This window comes from Anabrus simplex, chromosome 3 (genome assembly GCF_040414725.1).
Source record: "Anabrus simplex isolate iqAnaSimp1 chromosome 3, ASM4041472v1, whole genome shotgun sequence".
Taxonomy (NCBI): domain Eukaryota; kingdom Metazoa; phylum Arthropoda; class Insecta; order Orthoptera; family Tettigoniidae; genus Anabrus; species Anabrus simplex.
In genome coordinates, this window is record NC_090267.1 from 215166815 (window position 1) to 215184986 (window position 18172).

At 36.4% G+C, this 18172-nt stretch overlaps 1 protein-coding gene across 2 annotated transcripts in view; it reads right to left on the minus strand.

Moving 5' to 3' along the window:
• Positions 1-203: 203 nt before the first annotated feature.
• LOC136867165 (ankyrin repeat, PH and SEC7 domain containing protein secG) overlaps positions 204-18172 on the minus strand; it is a 147768-nt gene continuing 129799 nt past the window's right edge. For both annotated transcript variants that reach the window (XM_067144282.2, XM_068227042.1), the window contains one exon: positions 204-1087. In XM_067144282.2, the coding sequence (XP_067000383.2) occupies positions 674-1087 (414 nt within the window). In that variant the 3' untranslated portion in view covers positions 204-673. The remainder of the gene's footprint in view (positions 1088-18172) is intronic.

Sequence of the window (18172 nt, forward strand, 5' to 3'; positions counted from 1 at the left end):
ACAGCATTTGCCTGGTACAAAAATGGAAAACTATGGAAAACCATATTCAGGACTGCCGACAGAGGGGTTCGAACCCACTGAAGGAATACTACTGACAATAATATCTGTCTGGAATCCATGATTACAGTATATATTTCAACCTGTTCTTACAACACATTCTTACAATATGAAAGGTTCTTAAATTCTTCGAAATTGCTGTTTAATTACTATATTTGGATGCTCATCGTACAGCAATAAATCACAGATAAACTAACACGTTAGCAAGAGTTATTTTCACATTGGTCACAGAAAGTTGGTGCTTAATGATACCTGGCAATCAGCGCGGATCTCAATGAGAATAAAATATAATTAAATATTATTACACATGTTAAGCAAATTAAGTTAAATGGCGTATGGCTTTTAGTGCCGGGAGTGTCCAAGAACCAGTTCGGCTCGCAAGATGCAGGTCCTTTTCTGATTTGACTCCCGTAGGCGACCTGCGCGTAGTGATGAGGATAAAATGACGATGAAGACGACACGTACACGTAGTCCCCGTGCCAGCGAAATTAATCAATTATGGTTAAAATTCCCGACCCTGGCGGGAATCGAACCCGGGACCCCTGTGGGCAAAGGACAGCACGCCGACCATTTAGCCATGGAGCCGGACACATTTTAAGCAATTACGTTATTATAACTATTCCTTAAACTGACGAAACCCTTTTTGTTTTAAAGAATTCAGTATCTTCTGAATTCCGTCCACTTTTTCACTTAACCTTGTTAAAGACTGAGATATTTCGATTAGGTTCACTCTCTGAATATTACGTTGATTTGCACTGCACTTCAAGGCACTGTAGAGTTCATAAGGAAGATCTCCCTCTGATACCAGTACACTGTTTCGTTCTCTGTTACTTTTGCTGGTGTTGTTCGCGAACATCATAGTGAATAGTCCTTCCATTATGAGTAGAATACCAACCTGGTTGCGGTGGTAGTTAATATGTCCTTGTCTTTCCATCTCTCGACCACTGCGAACCGCCAGACCAACCCACATGTTGAGCAGGGCAAGCACCACGATCACCACGAAAAGCTGCTGCATTATGCCACCTGCCACCTAAAACATACGAGTCGTATATCATTGGAGGAAAAGAAAAACAGAAATGGATTCGAATTTTCCAATTTGTTGAGGACATTGCGGCATATAATTACAAACTGTACATTCATTGATTGTAACGCAAACTTCAACTCACCTCACTCAGTTAAATTTCAAATTAAATTAAAATTAATTGAAAGTTTTAAATAATGGCGCCTGACTTCAGTAGGATTAAATTATGAGTTCACATTTGAGCACTAATGGGATGATGAACAAATTCCATTATGAACAAAGGTCAAGTTAGCTTTATACTGTATAATAGCATTTAATGACCAACCCACTTGTATTTACAGATGTAAGGAAGATACTAAATTTGTGTTTATAACGCTTAATCAAGTTTTCCTGTCCAAATTTCAGTAGGTAGGTGTGTAAATCCAGCTCCCGTAACAGTTTTCGGAGAGTAAATTTATGTGAAAAATTTAGGAAAATGTGTATATCCCTTATAGGACTGCTAAAACATTCTTGCCGGAATAGGCAACAATAGTTGTGAGATGAAGACAAGGAGAGACTTGTTACACCTCGTCGTCGGTGTATTAAGACCAATAAGGTTTGATAGTGGTGGCGCAAGTGAGGACCCTGGAACAAGTAAGTGGAAGTAACAACAAACTCAGTAAGGCCCCAATTGCACTAATTCACACTCCCAAATTAAGAAATCCTGGATGTCCTCCTTTTCGTCGCTACTTACAACAGGCAAGGAGATACCGTGAGTGTATTCCACCACCTCGCATCTACATCTGTGTTTTTGTTTGTGTGTGCATATGCGAGTGTGCCCTTATTAAGCTTCCGAACATATGTGCCAATTTTGAGAAAACATTACAAATTAGAATTATTGCTCCTACACGTATGACTTCTGAAAGTGTCTAAACTTACTCGTGTTGAAATATTTCACTTAAAGAATAGATTACCTGGAGCTAAACATTGTGTGGTAATATTACTGCACATGAGGAGCCATTCTGTCAATTTGCACGATTGCTTGCAAATCGTAAATGACAGGAACCTGAGCTCAACAGTCCAGCTTGATTACATTTCAAAGCGACATTCTAATTTCAAGGAAAAATTTTTCGATGGAAGTGCTGCTGCTTTCATATAACATATCTAACGTTTCAAAATTCGTTTGATTTGTTACAAGAATTTGGAGGTATGCGATTGCAACATCGACGATTAAACTTTAATCATACATTAGAAATACCTATATCTTGAAAACATTTTACTACCTTACGGACTAGTGTAACCGGAAGTACAAGTAAGATGGTGATTGTCGGGACGCAGATGACGAAGTAGTTACGGGTGAAACCTTGGATATATACCGGTTCATGCAAGAAGCAAGTTAGTACTGCAAGTTAACGACAAAAACACGAATTATTTGTCGTTGTCATATGTCAACAAAATAATGAGTATGATATCAGCATCGACGTACACAATTGTAAGAGTAGATGTCTTCAAATATCTAGGTTTCTTACTCCCGAGCATACATGAGGTGAAGAAAAGGATGTACGGCAAAAGATAACGAACACTACTCATGCCACTTTCAGCTTAAATCGTGCTTGATATCTCAAAAAAGCAAGTTCCACGCGGCCTGTATTAACTTTAAATACTTCAAGAGAGTATTGATGCATTAGTGAGGAAAGTGCTGAGGACGATACATGTCACGCAGAGGCTGGAAGGTGGAAAAGAAGACATAAATATCTTTATAGACGCTTTGGGCAACCAAATATTAGGAAAATGGTAGGATGGAAACAGCTATAGTGGTTATGGGATGTATTGAAGATAGAGGGAATGTTCAGTTGTCAGTCTTTTGCAAAATGACGAAAAGGGCGTACACGAAGGAGATGGAACGAGTGACGGTGACGTAGCACCAGGCGGAGCCAGTAGCTACTGTGGAGGATGCGAGAGACAGGAGATTGTCTATCATATGTGAACAGTACTTCAGATAGTGACTGTCAGCGATTGTAGGTTTTTCTATTATGGAACTTGAAGGCATGTTTAGAGTGATGATGATGATGATGATGAGTTCATTTTAGTTCATGATAGCTCCTCCTCTGAATTAGTGGAAATAGTGGATTCTATAATATAATATAATATTAAAACATGGTGTGATATTAGTAAAGTATCTGCTTAGACGTGCTCGGTTCACATGGATTGTCATGAGTTCGATTCACCGCCAAGAATATGAGAAATTTTTGGAACGAAATTTCTTCTTTGAAATAGGGACATTGAACCCATAATTCTACCCTAAAAATTGCAACTAGAAAATTGCAACTACAAGACACAACTAAAAGCGCAAACATAATTCTTGCTTGCAACCTTATATCACATTCCGTGGCATGAGAACTCGTCGTGGGAGCGAGCGAGCCACCCATTCGAGCGGACTTGGAACACTTTGGCCGACTTCGAGAAATTAATAATTAACTTCTACATAATAAACCTTCAATGCGAGAGATTTCGGCAATATCATTAAGCAACAAATAAATAACTAAGAATTTTAAGAAATATTTAATGAAGCTAAAATCCACAGGGTGGAAATGTCAGTAATTCAGCCTGGAGAAAACTTGGCATTCATACTGGCAGATTAGACACACGTGCCAAGGCCACGCAGTCCAAATGCACGCGAAATTATCTACACGAAATTAATTACGCCCATTACAGGCACGGGAAAGTCAGTAAACAACACCATCTTGACTTGGAATCTAGGTATAATTTTTGGGGTGAGTCTCAAAGAAATCGGTCAAGTGGCCATGAAATTGTGCGATTACACCACAATACATCACGACCAGGAAAACTTCCCTTGAAAAGCTATAAATATCCCTACCTCTGGACAGTAGCTACACTCACTAGGTCGGTTGTTGCGAGGGTGTAGCTGCGTTGCGTTAATATCAAGTAGAGGTCTTGAACTGTTTCTTCAAATAAACGTGTGACATTTATTGATTATTTGGCTCGAGATAAAATATTTAGTTGAATTGACATAGAATTCCTGAACTTCTGAAAACGAAGACCGCGAATGCATAAAAAACTATCATTAAATTACTGTGTGTCCTTGTAGTCAATGAAGGGAACCGTGGACTAGCCGAGATAAGCTTCATGTCTCATATCTTGTGACCACCTAGAATAACAAGCGGGTGAGAGCGAGGGAAGTTCTCACGGAGAGTCGAGTTTTCACCGAGGAACGGTGTAGTTGTACATATTGTGTGCATCTAGAGTAATTTGTTATTTGCGTGTGTTAGCTAAACTAAAGTGTAGAGTCTATGTAATTATAAGATAGAATAAAAAGAGAGGAATGACTGGCTAATTTCTGATACGAGCTGGCTCAATTGTAGCCAGGGTAACCTCGGAAGCTACGGCGCAGTTACAAGGTCTGTCTATTTTCAACATCATGTTTTGTAGTTAGAACTGTAAATGCTCGCCCCATTAAATTACTATGTTGCGTGTGTAAAAATTAAGTATATTACAATGTTGAGGCGAAATTTCTATTAGTCATGTCAGTGCTTGAATCTTCCAAAATGCGTTTAAAATGTCTTTAGAAAAATGTAATATGTGTTTTAAATATATTGTACTGAAAATCAATGAAATATTTTCAGGCTGATAAGAGTTACAATAATGATAACAATAAAATAGTCGTGGTGAGCGTGATAAAGTCAAATACTAAATTAATAAAAATAATAACAATAAATAATATTCTCGTCAAGATAAATTTTAAATGGTACATTATGCGTTCAAAAGTAACGTCAAGTGAGAGTTGCGATTTATACCGAAATCCGGTGAAGTCTAATAAAGTTAACATTTATTTTTGGGAAGCTTAAATTTTGTGACACGGCGTATTTGTGATACAGAAAATCACGGTATGCTATTTTGCTCTTGAGGTCAAGAAAAACGTAAAGAAGTCGATTGTGAGATCCTTATAAAGTTGTTGATCATGGGATTACATATATTTGAATGTTTCGAACAGGAAGAAATGGATTGTAATGGAAATGAAATATTATGAGAATAGTTAGGAAGTTGTTAAAGGCAAAGTAAGCCTGAATTTTATGAGTGATGTATAGTGAACAAGAGGCTGAGGACAATAGGCCCTTCTTTTCAACGGAGAGAAATTTATGTGATAGGGTATGTGAAGAGGTAATATTTCTGAGACAGGCTGTGGAAGATGACGATGTCCTGTAAGCAATCCAGCAGAGTCGACTAATTTAATAGTGGTCAAAACCGAAGCGAAAGCTTTGTAACGCCTATTTTAATTACAAGTCAATGTTCTCCCATGGTTACTTTTTTATTTGAGACCGTTGGTCTTGCCAATTAAGTCCAAGTGATGATTCCATGTTGTACCAGCATAGTGCATTTTTGTGATATTCGACCTCAAGAACAAAATATATTCTGACACACGGTAAGGTAATACTTGGTTATTGTAAACTGAATTATATTCTGTATTTAACGGGATGAAATTATCGTTGACTAAAAACATTGCGGATGAGAAATTTGAATGTTTTTAGAATGATAGTCTAGCTTGAGTAGATTGATTGGAAAGTTACTTCACTGGGCAGCTCACGGCAGTACATGTTTGGAACGTTGAGATGTTAGGCAATTTGGAGCCTCACACTTGAGTTATGCTGTGGATATCGTGATGGTGATGGCTACTGTTTTCAGTCATATTACGTAAAATTAAACGATAGTTGATTATCTTTTTATTTATCGAACTTCAGTGCATGTGTTGAGATTGTATTGAATAATGGATAAAACTAATCGGACAAGTTGTTTAATTTAGATATCACGCTTTATTGTAAGAAATGGACATAGTTATATATCCAGGTTCGAGTTCATTCTGTGACGAATTTCATTTCACTCTGTTAGAGTTTCAACGAGGATTAAATTTAAATATCCACGATTGTGTTTGAAGTTTCGATTACGCCTGACAGTGTAAATGATGTGTAGACATCCTAATATAGGCTCAACGATAGATTTAGGATACTGCGCGTATTATATAAATACACGGATGTGTGGACCCTACATAAGCTCAATGACAGCATTACGCCGTCGTCTGTACATAGTCAAGTCATAGGTTAGTCATTTTTGGGAATCGACTTGAACGACGTTAGTGTCTCCAGTAGTGAATACGGATGTGAAGGATGTTAGGAGGTATTATTTAGGCCATGTTTCGGCATAATTCTTTCTAGCTAGAAGGAGCTCCCATAATAGCGTTGCATCAGTAGTGGCATGAACGTGAGGGTTGTCCCTCATGGAAACCTAGTTATTGAAGATTGATCATAACCGCTTAGCCGCACGTGTTCAAGTTCGATGAACTTTCGTTTTTCTATTTTTCTTTACTTTAGATTTATTGATCGGGTGTTCGGTATCTTATGATGGTATCGTGCGTTGACACTTAGCTGATATATGTTGGATTTACGCTACGAATGCGTTTTCGATTCGTCAGCTGTTAATATATTTTATTTTCAATTGTCGTTATTTCACTTTATTGTAGGTGAGCCGCTGATCTACCGATCACTTTTAGTTTTGTTTAATGGGCCACGTGTAGGTAGACAGATTTGTAATGGTAGTCGTAGTTATAGAAATTGGAAAGATGTCCTTTAATTTGTTTGGATGTGGACTTTTATGTTAATAAACTTAACGACATAACTATTTATGACTTAAAAGTCGATTTAGTAAGAACATTTTCAAGTGACTTGTCACTTTGTTTTAACTTCAGTGTTTGGCATTTCTTCCAAATGCATAAGAAATTAACGTTTTCCTGCATTTCGCAGTTTTTCCATCAGGACGACGTAAAGTAAGGTCCACACGGATCAAGTTGTTGTCGGTTCCTTCTGAACATCTGTCTGGGTCGATGCATGTTCCTGCATTGGGATTTCTTCTGTAACTTAATGGTGTCACGAGATGACAATACATGGTGGAATTTTATTTTTATTGTGATAATTGTTGTTAACTTCTAATGAACACCATGCTTTCTAGTAATGTTTCGCAACCTGTGGATTTGGTTCGATTAAGGGTCGATTCGGGGTATGTTCCAATATCCTATTGGATACCAGACTGGTGGATAACCTTAGCTAAATGTAAATCTGGAAATCAATCAATCAATCAATCAATACTGATCTGCATTTAGGGCAGTCGCCCAGGTGGCAGATTCCGTATCTGTTGCTTTCCTAGCCTTATCCGAAATGATTTCAAAGAAATTGGAAATTTATTGAACATCTCCCTTGGTAAGTTATTCCAATCCCTAACTCCCCTTCCTATAAATGAATATTTGCCCCACTTTGTCCTCTTGAATTCCAACTTTATCTTCATATTGTGATCTTTCCTACTTTTATAGACGCCATTCAAACCTATTCGTCTACTAATGTCATTCCACGCCATCTCTCCGCTGACAGCTCGGAACATACCACTTAGTCGAGCAGCTCTTCTTCTTTCTCTCAATTCTTCCCAATCCAAACATTGCAACATTTTTGTAACGCTACTCTTTTGTCGGAAATCACCCAGATCAAATCGAGCTGCTTTTCTTTGGATTTTTTCCAGTTCTTGAATCAGGTAATCCTGGTGAGGGTCCCATACACTGGAACCATACTCTAGTTGGGGTCTTACCAGAGACTTATATGCACTCTCCTTGACATCCTTACTACAACCCCCTAGTTGTTAAAGGTCAGATTTTCCACGGATCGTGTGGATTAACTCTCAGTTATCGTTTGGATTAAAGATGTCGTCTTTTCAGTATTCTTTTTATTCTCGTTTTATGGTTTTTGCTGTGCACCAATTTTACATGACATTTTCATTCTTTTAAATAATGTTGAACAATAATATTAACTGTATGAGGCTCACCTTGTGTCTTGTGACTGTGTTGAAACGTTGTAAAATTATTAAGTGCTTTTTCTACCTAATTCAATAAATATTTTTGTTGTGATTTAATTTGAATAAATATTTTAGTAAGCACATTTTTGTTCCTCATTTAAAGTAGTTAGGCTCTCTTCTGAACCCCAAGGTTTGGTCAATGTAGTGATAGAAAGAGAACCCGCTACGACCCCTAGGTCTAAGTGTTCGATATTGCTCTATTGAAGCAGCTGTGGTAGACGACCCACGATGGAACAGTAAGTTTAACTGTTCAACGTGGCCCGTGGATCCACGCAGCCTGCACGACAAGTGAGTACCAGGTTAATTCTAAATACATTATATAGCTTGACACACTGTCTCAATAAGTGCCGAAGTTATGGATAGAGGAAACCTTCACTTTGTACTACTCACAGGGTCTATATAGTCTCTGATGATATCACTTTGCTTTTGCCAATTGGTAGGAATTCATTTTAGTATGATGATTTTAAGGTTCATTTTCCTTTGCACAAGCTCGTAGGAAAATGAATTCAACGAAAATTGTTCTGATGGACTGCATATCAATATGTTCCTGGAAGGTGTGACCATTCTGATGAGAAATAATGGATAGGAAAAGCATTGTCACATGCACGGCTTTGGCACACCTTCCACGGTATGACATCACTGCTTTTGAAATAATAATTGTGGCGTTGCAACCTCGCTCCTAATGTTATTAAATATCCTTCAATCACCTGAATATTTCATAATAGTAGCATTAAACTACGAAATAGCTACGTATTTAAACACTTAATCAAGAAGAAGGATTATTTACCGACGAATATGAAAGACATTTTATTAAAAAGAAGGATGTATATCAGAGTATAATTATGGATGAATTGTCATTGGTGAAACGATAAGCATTTTTCCCCTACTTGTACAAACGTAAGCCATTGAAGATTTCTCCATGCCAGTGAGGTAAGTACAAAACTTAAGCCTAAAATTATTATTTGTGTTCATATTTTCTCTAGTGTCAAAGTAACTCTATTTCAACAAACCTGATGCATAGTACGAAAGGTACGAGCATACTAATGTTTACATTCAAATTCAGTAAGAAATACTTGAATTAAGAACTTTACTATGCATGTAGCTAAATCACTCATCTATAAAACGCAATTAACAATACTCACAAAGTAATGAAATAATATTGAAATAATGAGCATACATGTTACTACGAAATTCAAATAAGTTATTTTCTGAATCTGATCAAAATTCAACAAGTGTTTTACAAAACATAATGATGTCATCTGGCGACTCAGCAAAATTGTATTCAAATTAAAGTTTATAGCGACTTTTCCTAAATCGTAAAAATTATCTACATCCGTTTATGCTTATATTGGTTCGTTGTTGAGCTTGTACGCTTACAAATCACTAGCAGCCCTGAAGATGGATTTCCGTAGTTACCCATTTTCACACCAGGCATATGTTGGGGCGGTACTTTAATTAAGGCTGCGGTTGATTCCTTCGCACTCCTAGCCCTTTTCTTTCCCAACATCGCCATAAGACCTATCTGTGTCGATGCGATGTAAAACAAATTGTAAAACTGATATGGACTAAACAGCAAAAATCTAAATGAACAAATTATATTATAATTGTCGGAAAGGTAAAACTGTATAAGACATAAATGTTTGGAAATTGTACTGTTGTTGTGTAGTACATTTCGATAAGACCAATAACATATAAATGTAAAAATTAAATTTTAGGCACCTTCCCTTAAACTACCATTTCATCCAGCGTGAATAAAATTATTTATAGCTAAGACTGTAGTGCCGTATTTTCTGACTACATAACTATTTTCATTAAATTCTGTTCACCCATTTTCTCGTGGTTCGGTGTTGATATGGACTTAAAAACAAAAAACAAAAATCATTAATATCTCTGTTATAATACGGTACGGTGAAAATATATACGACATAAATGATCTGATATTTAATTCTATATAACTTTACTTATGTAGCAGTTATAGATATGGCCACCAATAATATAGGCAATTGAGAACTACATTTGAGGCCTTACTCAGCGTAAATAAAATTATTTATAGCCTAAGTTGTAGTGCCTATTTTTCCGAATTCATATAACGATTTTCACTCAATTATCATGAGCGATTTTCTAGTAATATGCGTACGTAATGTACATACATAAATGCATACATACATACATACATACTGTCCCGTACATTTTGGCGTCTAATAAATATTTATTTACACGTCCGCAACAACCAGCATAACTTATTCCATTGCGTGAGAAGGGCTAAGTTTTATTTGCTAGAGAGCTGTTAACATTGAACAAGTGGTTTGACAGGTTTTCAGTAAGCGTAAAGTATTGGTTTTTCTGCCGTTCTTTCGATCGATACCATGTGGCAGTCACGTGACGGACTGGACATTTCAAGGCTACGTACTATTTCGTGTGCCTGACTGCTCGCTCGCCAAGCGAATCCAGAATTATCCAGGCCCAGTGAAAATGTGCAGTTACGAACCAGTAGTCATTAGTAGGGAGTGACACGCCTCCAAGCCAGAGGCTATTAAAAACTTTTCATTTAGTAAAACAATCTCTTATTCTTACTTCTGATAGCATCGAATCACTGTGAGCCCTAAATTAAGTGTTGTCTTCGACAAATTAGTGCAGTCTGATCTGGCTGGAGAACATTATAAAATATTTTGTGTCTGTTGCAGCTAACTTCAACCTGAAACAAGAAGAAGACCACAACCTACGGGAAATCGTCACCTACTTCAGGATGTGTTTCCTGTCATCAAGAGGAGCAACGAATTCAACGTGGGATTTGGACTTCGCTGCCGCCATGAATTGCTAAACATGTAGGCAATTCAAACATCAAGAGGGAGAGCGAGGAGGACGAGCTTCAGCATGGGAGAATGAAGACATCTCCTGAGAATCGAGTCCATCCTAAAAATTTAGTAAAATTGTATGTAATCTTTCTGTCCATCTGTGTGGAAAACTAAATGATCTTCCCTTAGCAAGTATTTCTGTTAGGTTTGCATTATTTAGCCATATTTTACAACTTTTCATCTTGTTGGGTCATGGTAGACTTAGTACATGAGTGAATGTGAGTTGGGATTCTACTGGAGTAGATTATTGTAGGGGGTCATCCGAGTATACTTCCATTATTATGTAATTAATTAGAATGTGATCTAGTAATAATTGAACTCTCGGATAACAATGGATTTAATGAACTATTTTTGACTTCATGAAACTTTGTGGAACAGGATATGGGAAACGTCTCACTTTATAAAATTATGGTTGAGTTTCGTCATTGCATTATTCTATTATTATTTAGGATTGCGTCATCTGATTTTCACATTAAATCAGACATTAATGGTAGATCTAATAATAATAATAATAATAATAATAATAATAATAATAATAATAATAATAATAAATGTTGAGATCGGGTTAATTGATAATCTTAAGGTCATGAGCAATAAATGCGTGTAGATTGTTCTTGTAGAAGATTTAAATCTTTGCTCTATTTTGTGTAATTGCCTGGAATAATGGTAGTCCTGCGGGATGTTTATTGGAGTTTTGGAAGCATGTGTCATGGGTACACAGCGTTCTAAGGTAATTGTGGAGCACGTTTTGAGTCGCATTTCAAGTATTTGAGAACAATAATCGATTTATCGGTGCTCATCGACCACGTGTTGACGACTTTAAATTGTAACCCATATGATGTGCGCGATGATTATTTTCTACCAGGCCTTCTGATTAAAAATCTTAAAATTTACTAGATCGTCGTTGCAATGCAGTTATAATATTCTTCAAGTGATTACTCAAATTCCATCACAAGTCACATACTGTGTCGAGTATGTTTGTTTTAATACAGGCTCAATCCAGATGACTCTACTTATGATAATCATCATAAATTGATAATAATAAACCTACGGTTCGTGCGTAAATGTTGTACAAAATTACGAGTATCCTATATATGTGTGTGTCGTATGAGTGCAGTAGTTAGTAATATCTTTGATGTGATATTTTTGATTCTGTGTTTTAATCTGACCACGTGTTCACTGCGGTGGCTCAGATTATTTCGGCGTTGCCTTTGCTGGATCATTTCTTTAAATGTGCTTATTGAATTTATGTCAAACATAATTATAGGGATAATTTTATAATGAAGTAAATTTAAAAGTGAATAAGATCATATAGTTTCAACGGCGAAAGCAAGGATTAATTTTTGTGAAAATTTAGTAATGTAAAATCCAGTGACGACATGAATAATTTTTACTTCAGTCATTTAATAATTTTCATCCAGGTTTTAAAAATTATATTAATTCTAAAGCCATGCAATAACGCAGTGAACGTTAATTGAGCAAACTAATTATTTTCAAGAATCTAAGCCACTTAATTAATTAATTAATTTAACAGTATCAGAGAATTATCAAAGATATTATCATCGATGAAGGAAGTTAAAATAATGTGAATTGTATGAATATGGTAAAGTTACTATTGGAAAAGATAACAAGATCATCTGCCACGTGATTTAGTGGAAATTTGTGAATTTCAGTCTGTTGAAAACAAATTAAGCAAGGTTAAGCTTTCAAATGATCTGAAAATCCAGGATGACATAGGATGAGGTTTATCCTCTTTTAATTTCAATTTTTTAGGCAATGGAGGGCTAACTTTTGGTTTTATCTCTATTTTCCACAGTAATCCATTTTCGACGTGAAGGGAGACTTGTATAACTTAATTTTTGTAAATTCAGTCAACAATATTAACTGCGTGAGATTTATGTTGAACAACATCAAGAATATTTTTTTGATTGTGATTAATTTAAATTGATGCTTAATGGAATAAATGCCAAGCCTGTCGTCAATCCTTGTTCCTTTAAATGCCTCTAGAAATAAGAACAACCCGTTAACGAACGATCCACCTCGGGATCTCTCATGCACTGGCTGAGCTTGACCGGGAAATAGGGGACAATACCTTACAGACAGACTGACAGACAACAGAGATGATTGAAAATTAAAGAGTTCATTTCCTTGTTACTGTGGACATGACCAATACAGAAATACCATCTTTTAAATTCTGAACTATGAAGAGACAAATATCGTATGTTACAAGTAAAATTTTAGGCGTTCTGCTGTCTGCAATGTCATTTATTTCACCAAATGTTGGTATATTTATCCGTTTCAGGTCAATTCGACATTGTATAAGTAGTGTTTAAATTTCGTGTCTGTTTGTCTATTTGTTTGTTTCATCATCACGGGTAAATGTCTGAATAGATCACGACCAAACTTCATATTAAGGGTCTACTCATCCAGGAGCAGGTTACTATATGCATATCATTTAAAAATCATTGATTATACTGGGGGTTTATTGGAACATCTGAAGAGTTTCTTTCTTCTGTTTTCTCTTACACAATTGATTATATCTCGACCATACTTCATATTTAAAGTCTACGCATCAAAGCGCAAGTTTAGATATGCGTATCATCTAAAAATAACTGAATAGACTTGTGGTTTATAGGAGGACTAGAAACGTTTTCCTAATTTTTTTCTTACACTAGTGTTTATATCCCGACCAAACTTCATATTTAGTATCTACTGATCCAAGAACAGGTGTTTAGATATGCATATCATTTGAAAATCACTCAACAGACTGGAAATTTATACGAAGACCAGAGTATTTTTCCATTTCTCTTACACTATTGATTATTTCTCCACCAAGCTTCATATGTAGGCTATAGTCTGATCTACTAGTATCAGGTTACGATGTGCATATCATTTAAAATCACTGAATAGCTAATATACGATGTCCAGAAGAGCTTTTTCCCATTTTCTCCTATTCCATTGACTATATCTCGACCAAACTTCACATTTAGAGTCTATTCACCGACGAGCAGGTTTTGATATGCATATCATTTAAAAATCACTTAATGTTTTGGGACTTTATAGGAAGACTAGAAGAGTTTTTCAATTTCGTCTTGCACTGCTTATTATATGTTATGTACATAATTACGTTTACTCTTCAAATGAGGAGAAAATTACTATTTTCTCTTGGCTTCATGCTCTGCAGCCAGTGACAGACACTCTCACAGACCTACAGTTATTTGAAGGATCCATAATAGGAGAAAATCAAAGGATGCATAATATTACGCTCGGCTTGAAAATGAACCTCAACTAATGTAACTGAACACTGAGGAAACATGAGGTAGAACTTTTCTCTTTGTTGTCTGTCTGCCTGTGTGTCTCGTTTTATATCTGTTTGTATATTCCTAAAAGTGGAAAACGGCTCGACTTATTTCACCCAAACTATGTATTTGGAATCTACTAACTCGGGATTGTGTTATCAGGTGCATAAGATGTTACTGTAATGACATGGAGTTTGAATTTATGGGAAGACTATTCTCAAATATTATCGTTAATATTACGTGTATCTAAAGACTGTATGCAACAAACGTTTAAGAATATATTTCCGTTCCTTTATGACATGTACGTATTTATCGTACGATGGATAATACCGCAGATGATTACTAAAATTGGACTTTTAGTCCAAGTCCCGTGAGACATACCGTGCATGTCACTTTAGATGGGCACTAAAGAGCCAGTTTACTCTCTTCTAAAGAGCAGATATTAAGGGAGGTATCATCGACGTCAGAGAGCCATGTCAGTGGTCAGAGATACAATATGCAACCTGAGAACCATGAAGAATTTCGCACAACTTGAGACCGAGAGCTGTACTGTACAATAAATTAGGAAATCGTCACCATTCCCTCTCGATTTTGTTCAGCTGCAGCACATTTCACGTTACTGCCACGCGATTTAACATGAAAATATCATTTTAACATGTTGCATTAAACGTGTGAATGGAGCCATGTAACTTTCGCATAAATTCCTGAAGAGAACATATAACCCACTGGAAATTCTCGAGCGAAGAACGGGTACAAATTCTAGTAAATATGTAGGCCTATAAAATAATTACTGATATGTGTCCATTTATGCTGAGTACCTCGAGAAAAATTGCAACTCTAAATAAATAAAAAAAAATATTATATAATAAAAGTTAAGTTTCATTGTTACTCTTGCATCACAATAGGGTATGATAACGAATTATTAATAATAAGTAATTCTGGATTTCCTTTTATAATCTACCATATAAATTGTTTCAGAATCATAAAACCAAGTATGAAGAGCTGCTATAGCTGAACTCGTAGTGTGAAAATGGAGGAAGCGTAGTTTTCATGATCTACTCCAATGGAGAAAACAAGTCGGTACTGTTATAGGAAACGCAGTGTCAAAGAGAACTCCATGGACTAGAAATTTATCACTTTCTGATCCGTGTTCATTTTTGGAAGCCCTGACAACAGTCAGTTATAATAAGTCTCCCTTACAAAGTCACTAATACTTACGCATGCCGAAAATTACAATATTCGATTATTAATTTTAACCCATAAGGTTTAAATATCCTAAAATAATTGTTTGATACTTTGTATCATTACGGTGGACATTCTTGCATTTATTACATCTGTAATACCGGAAAAATTCTCTCTCATTGATAACGATGGGTCAAGTAATGATTTCTTAGTCACAAACAAGCTGTAGAATGGTGCCACTGGACTTCTGAGGACCTAATGAGATAATTTATGTTGTCAGGAAGATGCTATAGGCTACGATAATTGCAAGCGCTTCAGTCCCAAAGAACAACACAGAAAAATAATACAGTACGTGGACCACTCCTCAGGTTGTACTCCAAAGAATTTCATGTAAACCTAAAATAATGCCTAAGTCTCAAAATGACAGTTAACTCGAAATTAAGGCAACATTATGTTTCTTGATAGAATGTCATTTTCAGTCCGTTAGTTATTTCCTTAACTTCTTGTAACTTGGATATGACCGACACGTACTTATGTGAAAAGTAAGTAAGTTCAGTAAGCAGAACTTATGACCAATATATTAAATACTTCGACTGCAATAACTGGTTACCCTTTAGAATGCTATCAACCTCAAAACTGTACAAAATTAATTTCACAGTATTTTAATATAACAGATGAATTGTATTGCAGGCTGTAGTTTTGGATTTCAGGGTATTCCATTATTTTACCATTGTATTATTACGTTAGCAAATGTTTTGATATTTTAAAACTTATGCTTTGTGATTAAGTGAAAAATGTACCTCTGATTTACAGTTTTATTTAACAAATTTATGTTTATCAGGACTGAAATACACTGAAAGGAGAATATCTGTCGGGCTCAGTCCACTATAACCCTTACAGGAGCACTCATGCAAGGAACTAGCGCGTGACTAGATATCTGAGTTTGAGTTAATTGTCGCGTTAACCAATCTGTATATCCAAGAAAGGCCTCTTTGTACTGTATAGCCCATTGAGAATAATTTTGGGTTAGACATCATCGCTTACGGGATACATAAAGAGAATGTTGTCATGTACTGTTTTAATGTGCTTCGTCAACTAAAAAATCAAGCAGAACCTGTGGTTCATACACTCCCATTAAAGGCTGAGGTTGCGAAAATGATTGTTTTTCAACCAGAAATATTGAAGTACCACTCTATTAACAAAGTCTACTGCCTTTTATTTGAAACATCTCCGTTGATCTCACAAGGTTGTAGGGCTGCCATCTGAGTGCTTAGATTAACCTTAAAGTCTTTTAACAAGCCTGGAATCGTTGGCATGACTCCAGATAAGACGTAGAGACTGTTCCCGAATACCACTGAATTTACCTCGATGAAATAAATAACAACTTTGTGTGAGGGAGGTATAGTATATTCAGCTGTGAAAATTCACATGTGTATGTTTGGCAGGTTTTTAAACCTTTACATCTAAAAAGAATCTTAGCGGGACAGTTGTCTGTTATGACTTCATATTATTACGGAGTCTGTTATTGAATATGTATATTTAGAAGAATGTCTACGAGGCGTTCTTGGTTAGATGATTCCCATCAATAGGCCTATTCAAGTTTGTGGCACTTTAGTACAATTAAGTGTGAGAGACCCATGTTAGTGTCTTTACTATTTACTAACATAACCTCCGTCGGGAGAACTATTTCGACAAGTCTGAAGATATTCAACAGATGATAGTAAAGTAAAAGTATGCGAGGAAGTACAACTAGGCTACCACCTCCTCTTAACACCGGTCTGAACAGCAAAAGGCAGCCGTTCGATCCGTCGAAGATTGAAAGTACCAACAAAAGAACGTGTGGTCAGAAGAGAACAAACTTTGACCAACGGAGGTCGGATGGCATAGTAAGTGGAAGCAATTCCAGCCTCTGCTAGGCACTCTGTGGTCGATAATTCATGCTCTTAAACTAAGAACCCATTAGGCCCCCCTTATTAAAGGCAGGATTTGCCGTAGACGTATACATCGCTCCTACCTGCAGGGCGATTCAACTGACTTCAAACACGTAAAATTATTACTTTCATATTTAAAAGGAGAGCATTCCTCAAGCAGACGCAGATCGAGATTACTGTCTTAGCGTTCCGTATTTGCACGCTGGCCTCCTGAGACCCAATTGAAGGGTTCGATCCCGGGTTAGTAAGGTGGTAATTGATGGAATACGCAAGTCTCGTTTCGGTAGATTTTCTTATGCGTAATAAAATCCTGCGGGACAAAATCCTGGCAACACGGCATCTCCGTAAACAGTAAAATAGTCAGTCGGACGTAAAACCAATACATAATCTTATTTACATTCGGCAGATTGTTGAACAGGTTTCAGGTATGAGAAGAGAAAACTCAATATGTAAAGACGCCACAATACAGATCTTGAAAAAGAAAACTACTGTATGATTTTAAGATGATATTCTCCCTAAACTCTTCCTAAAACTTTACAGTTACAGTAACCACCTAGAGATACTAAACTGCAAGAGGGCCTATATCTGACTAGCAAATGTTGGGATGGCACATAAAACATACGTACATAACACTAACGAGAAGGCTCTTAAATTGATAACAATAAACGGATACTGTGATTTCGTTGAAAATGCATAGCTGTAGGAGGACACTGTGTATTCCTGGATCATGCGACATGAATCATCAATACATTCGAGGAGAATTGGGCTCAATATTTCAACCACCGTCATTATGGAGATAATAAACTGTACCTGACTACAAACTGAATTATTTAATGATTGCTACGAACACATGAAACTTTCTGATATCCTAGGTAGTTTGTATGGTTTTACTTAAAAAGGACTATGGAGTTAGCAAAGGCTTAACCTAGATTTATGCAT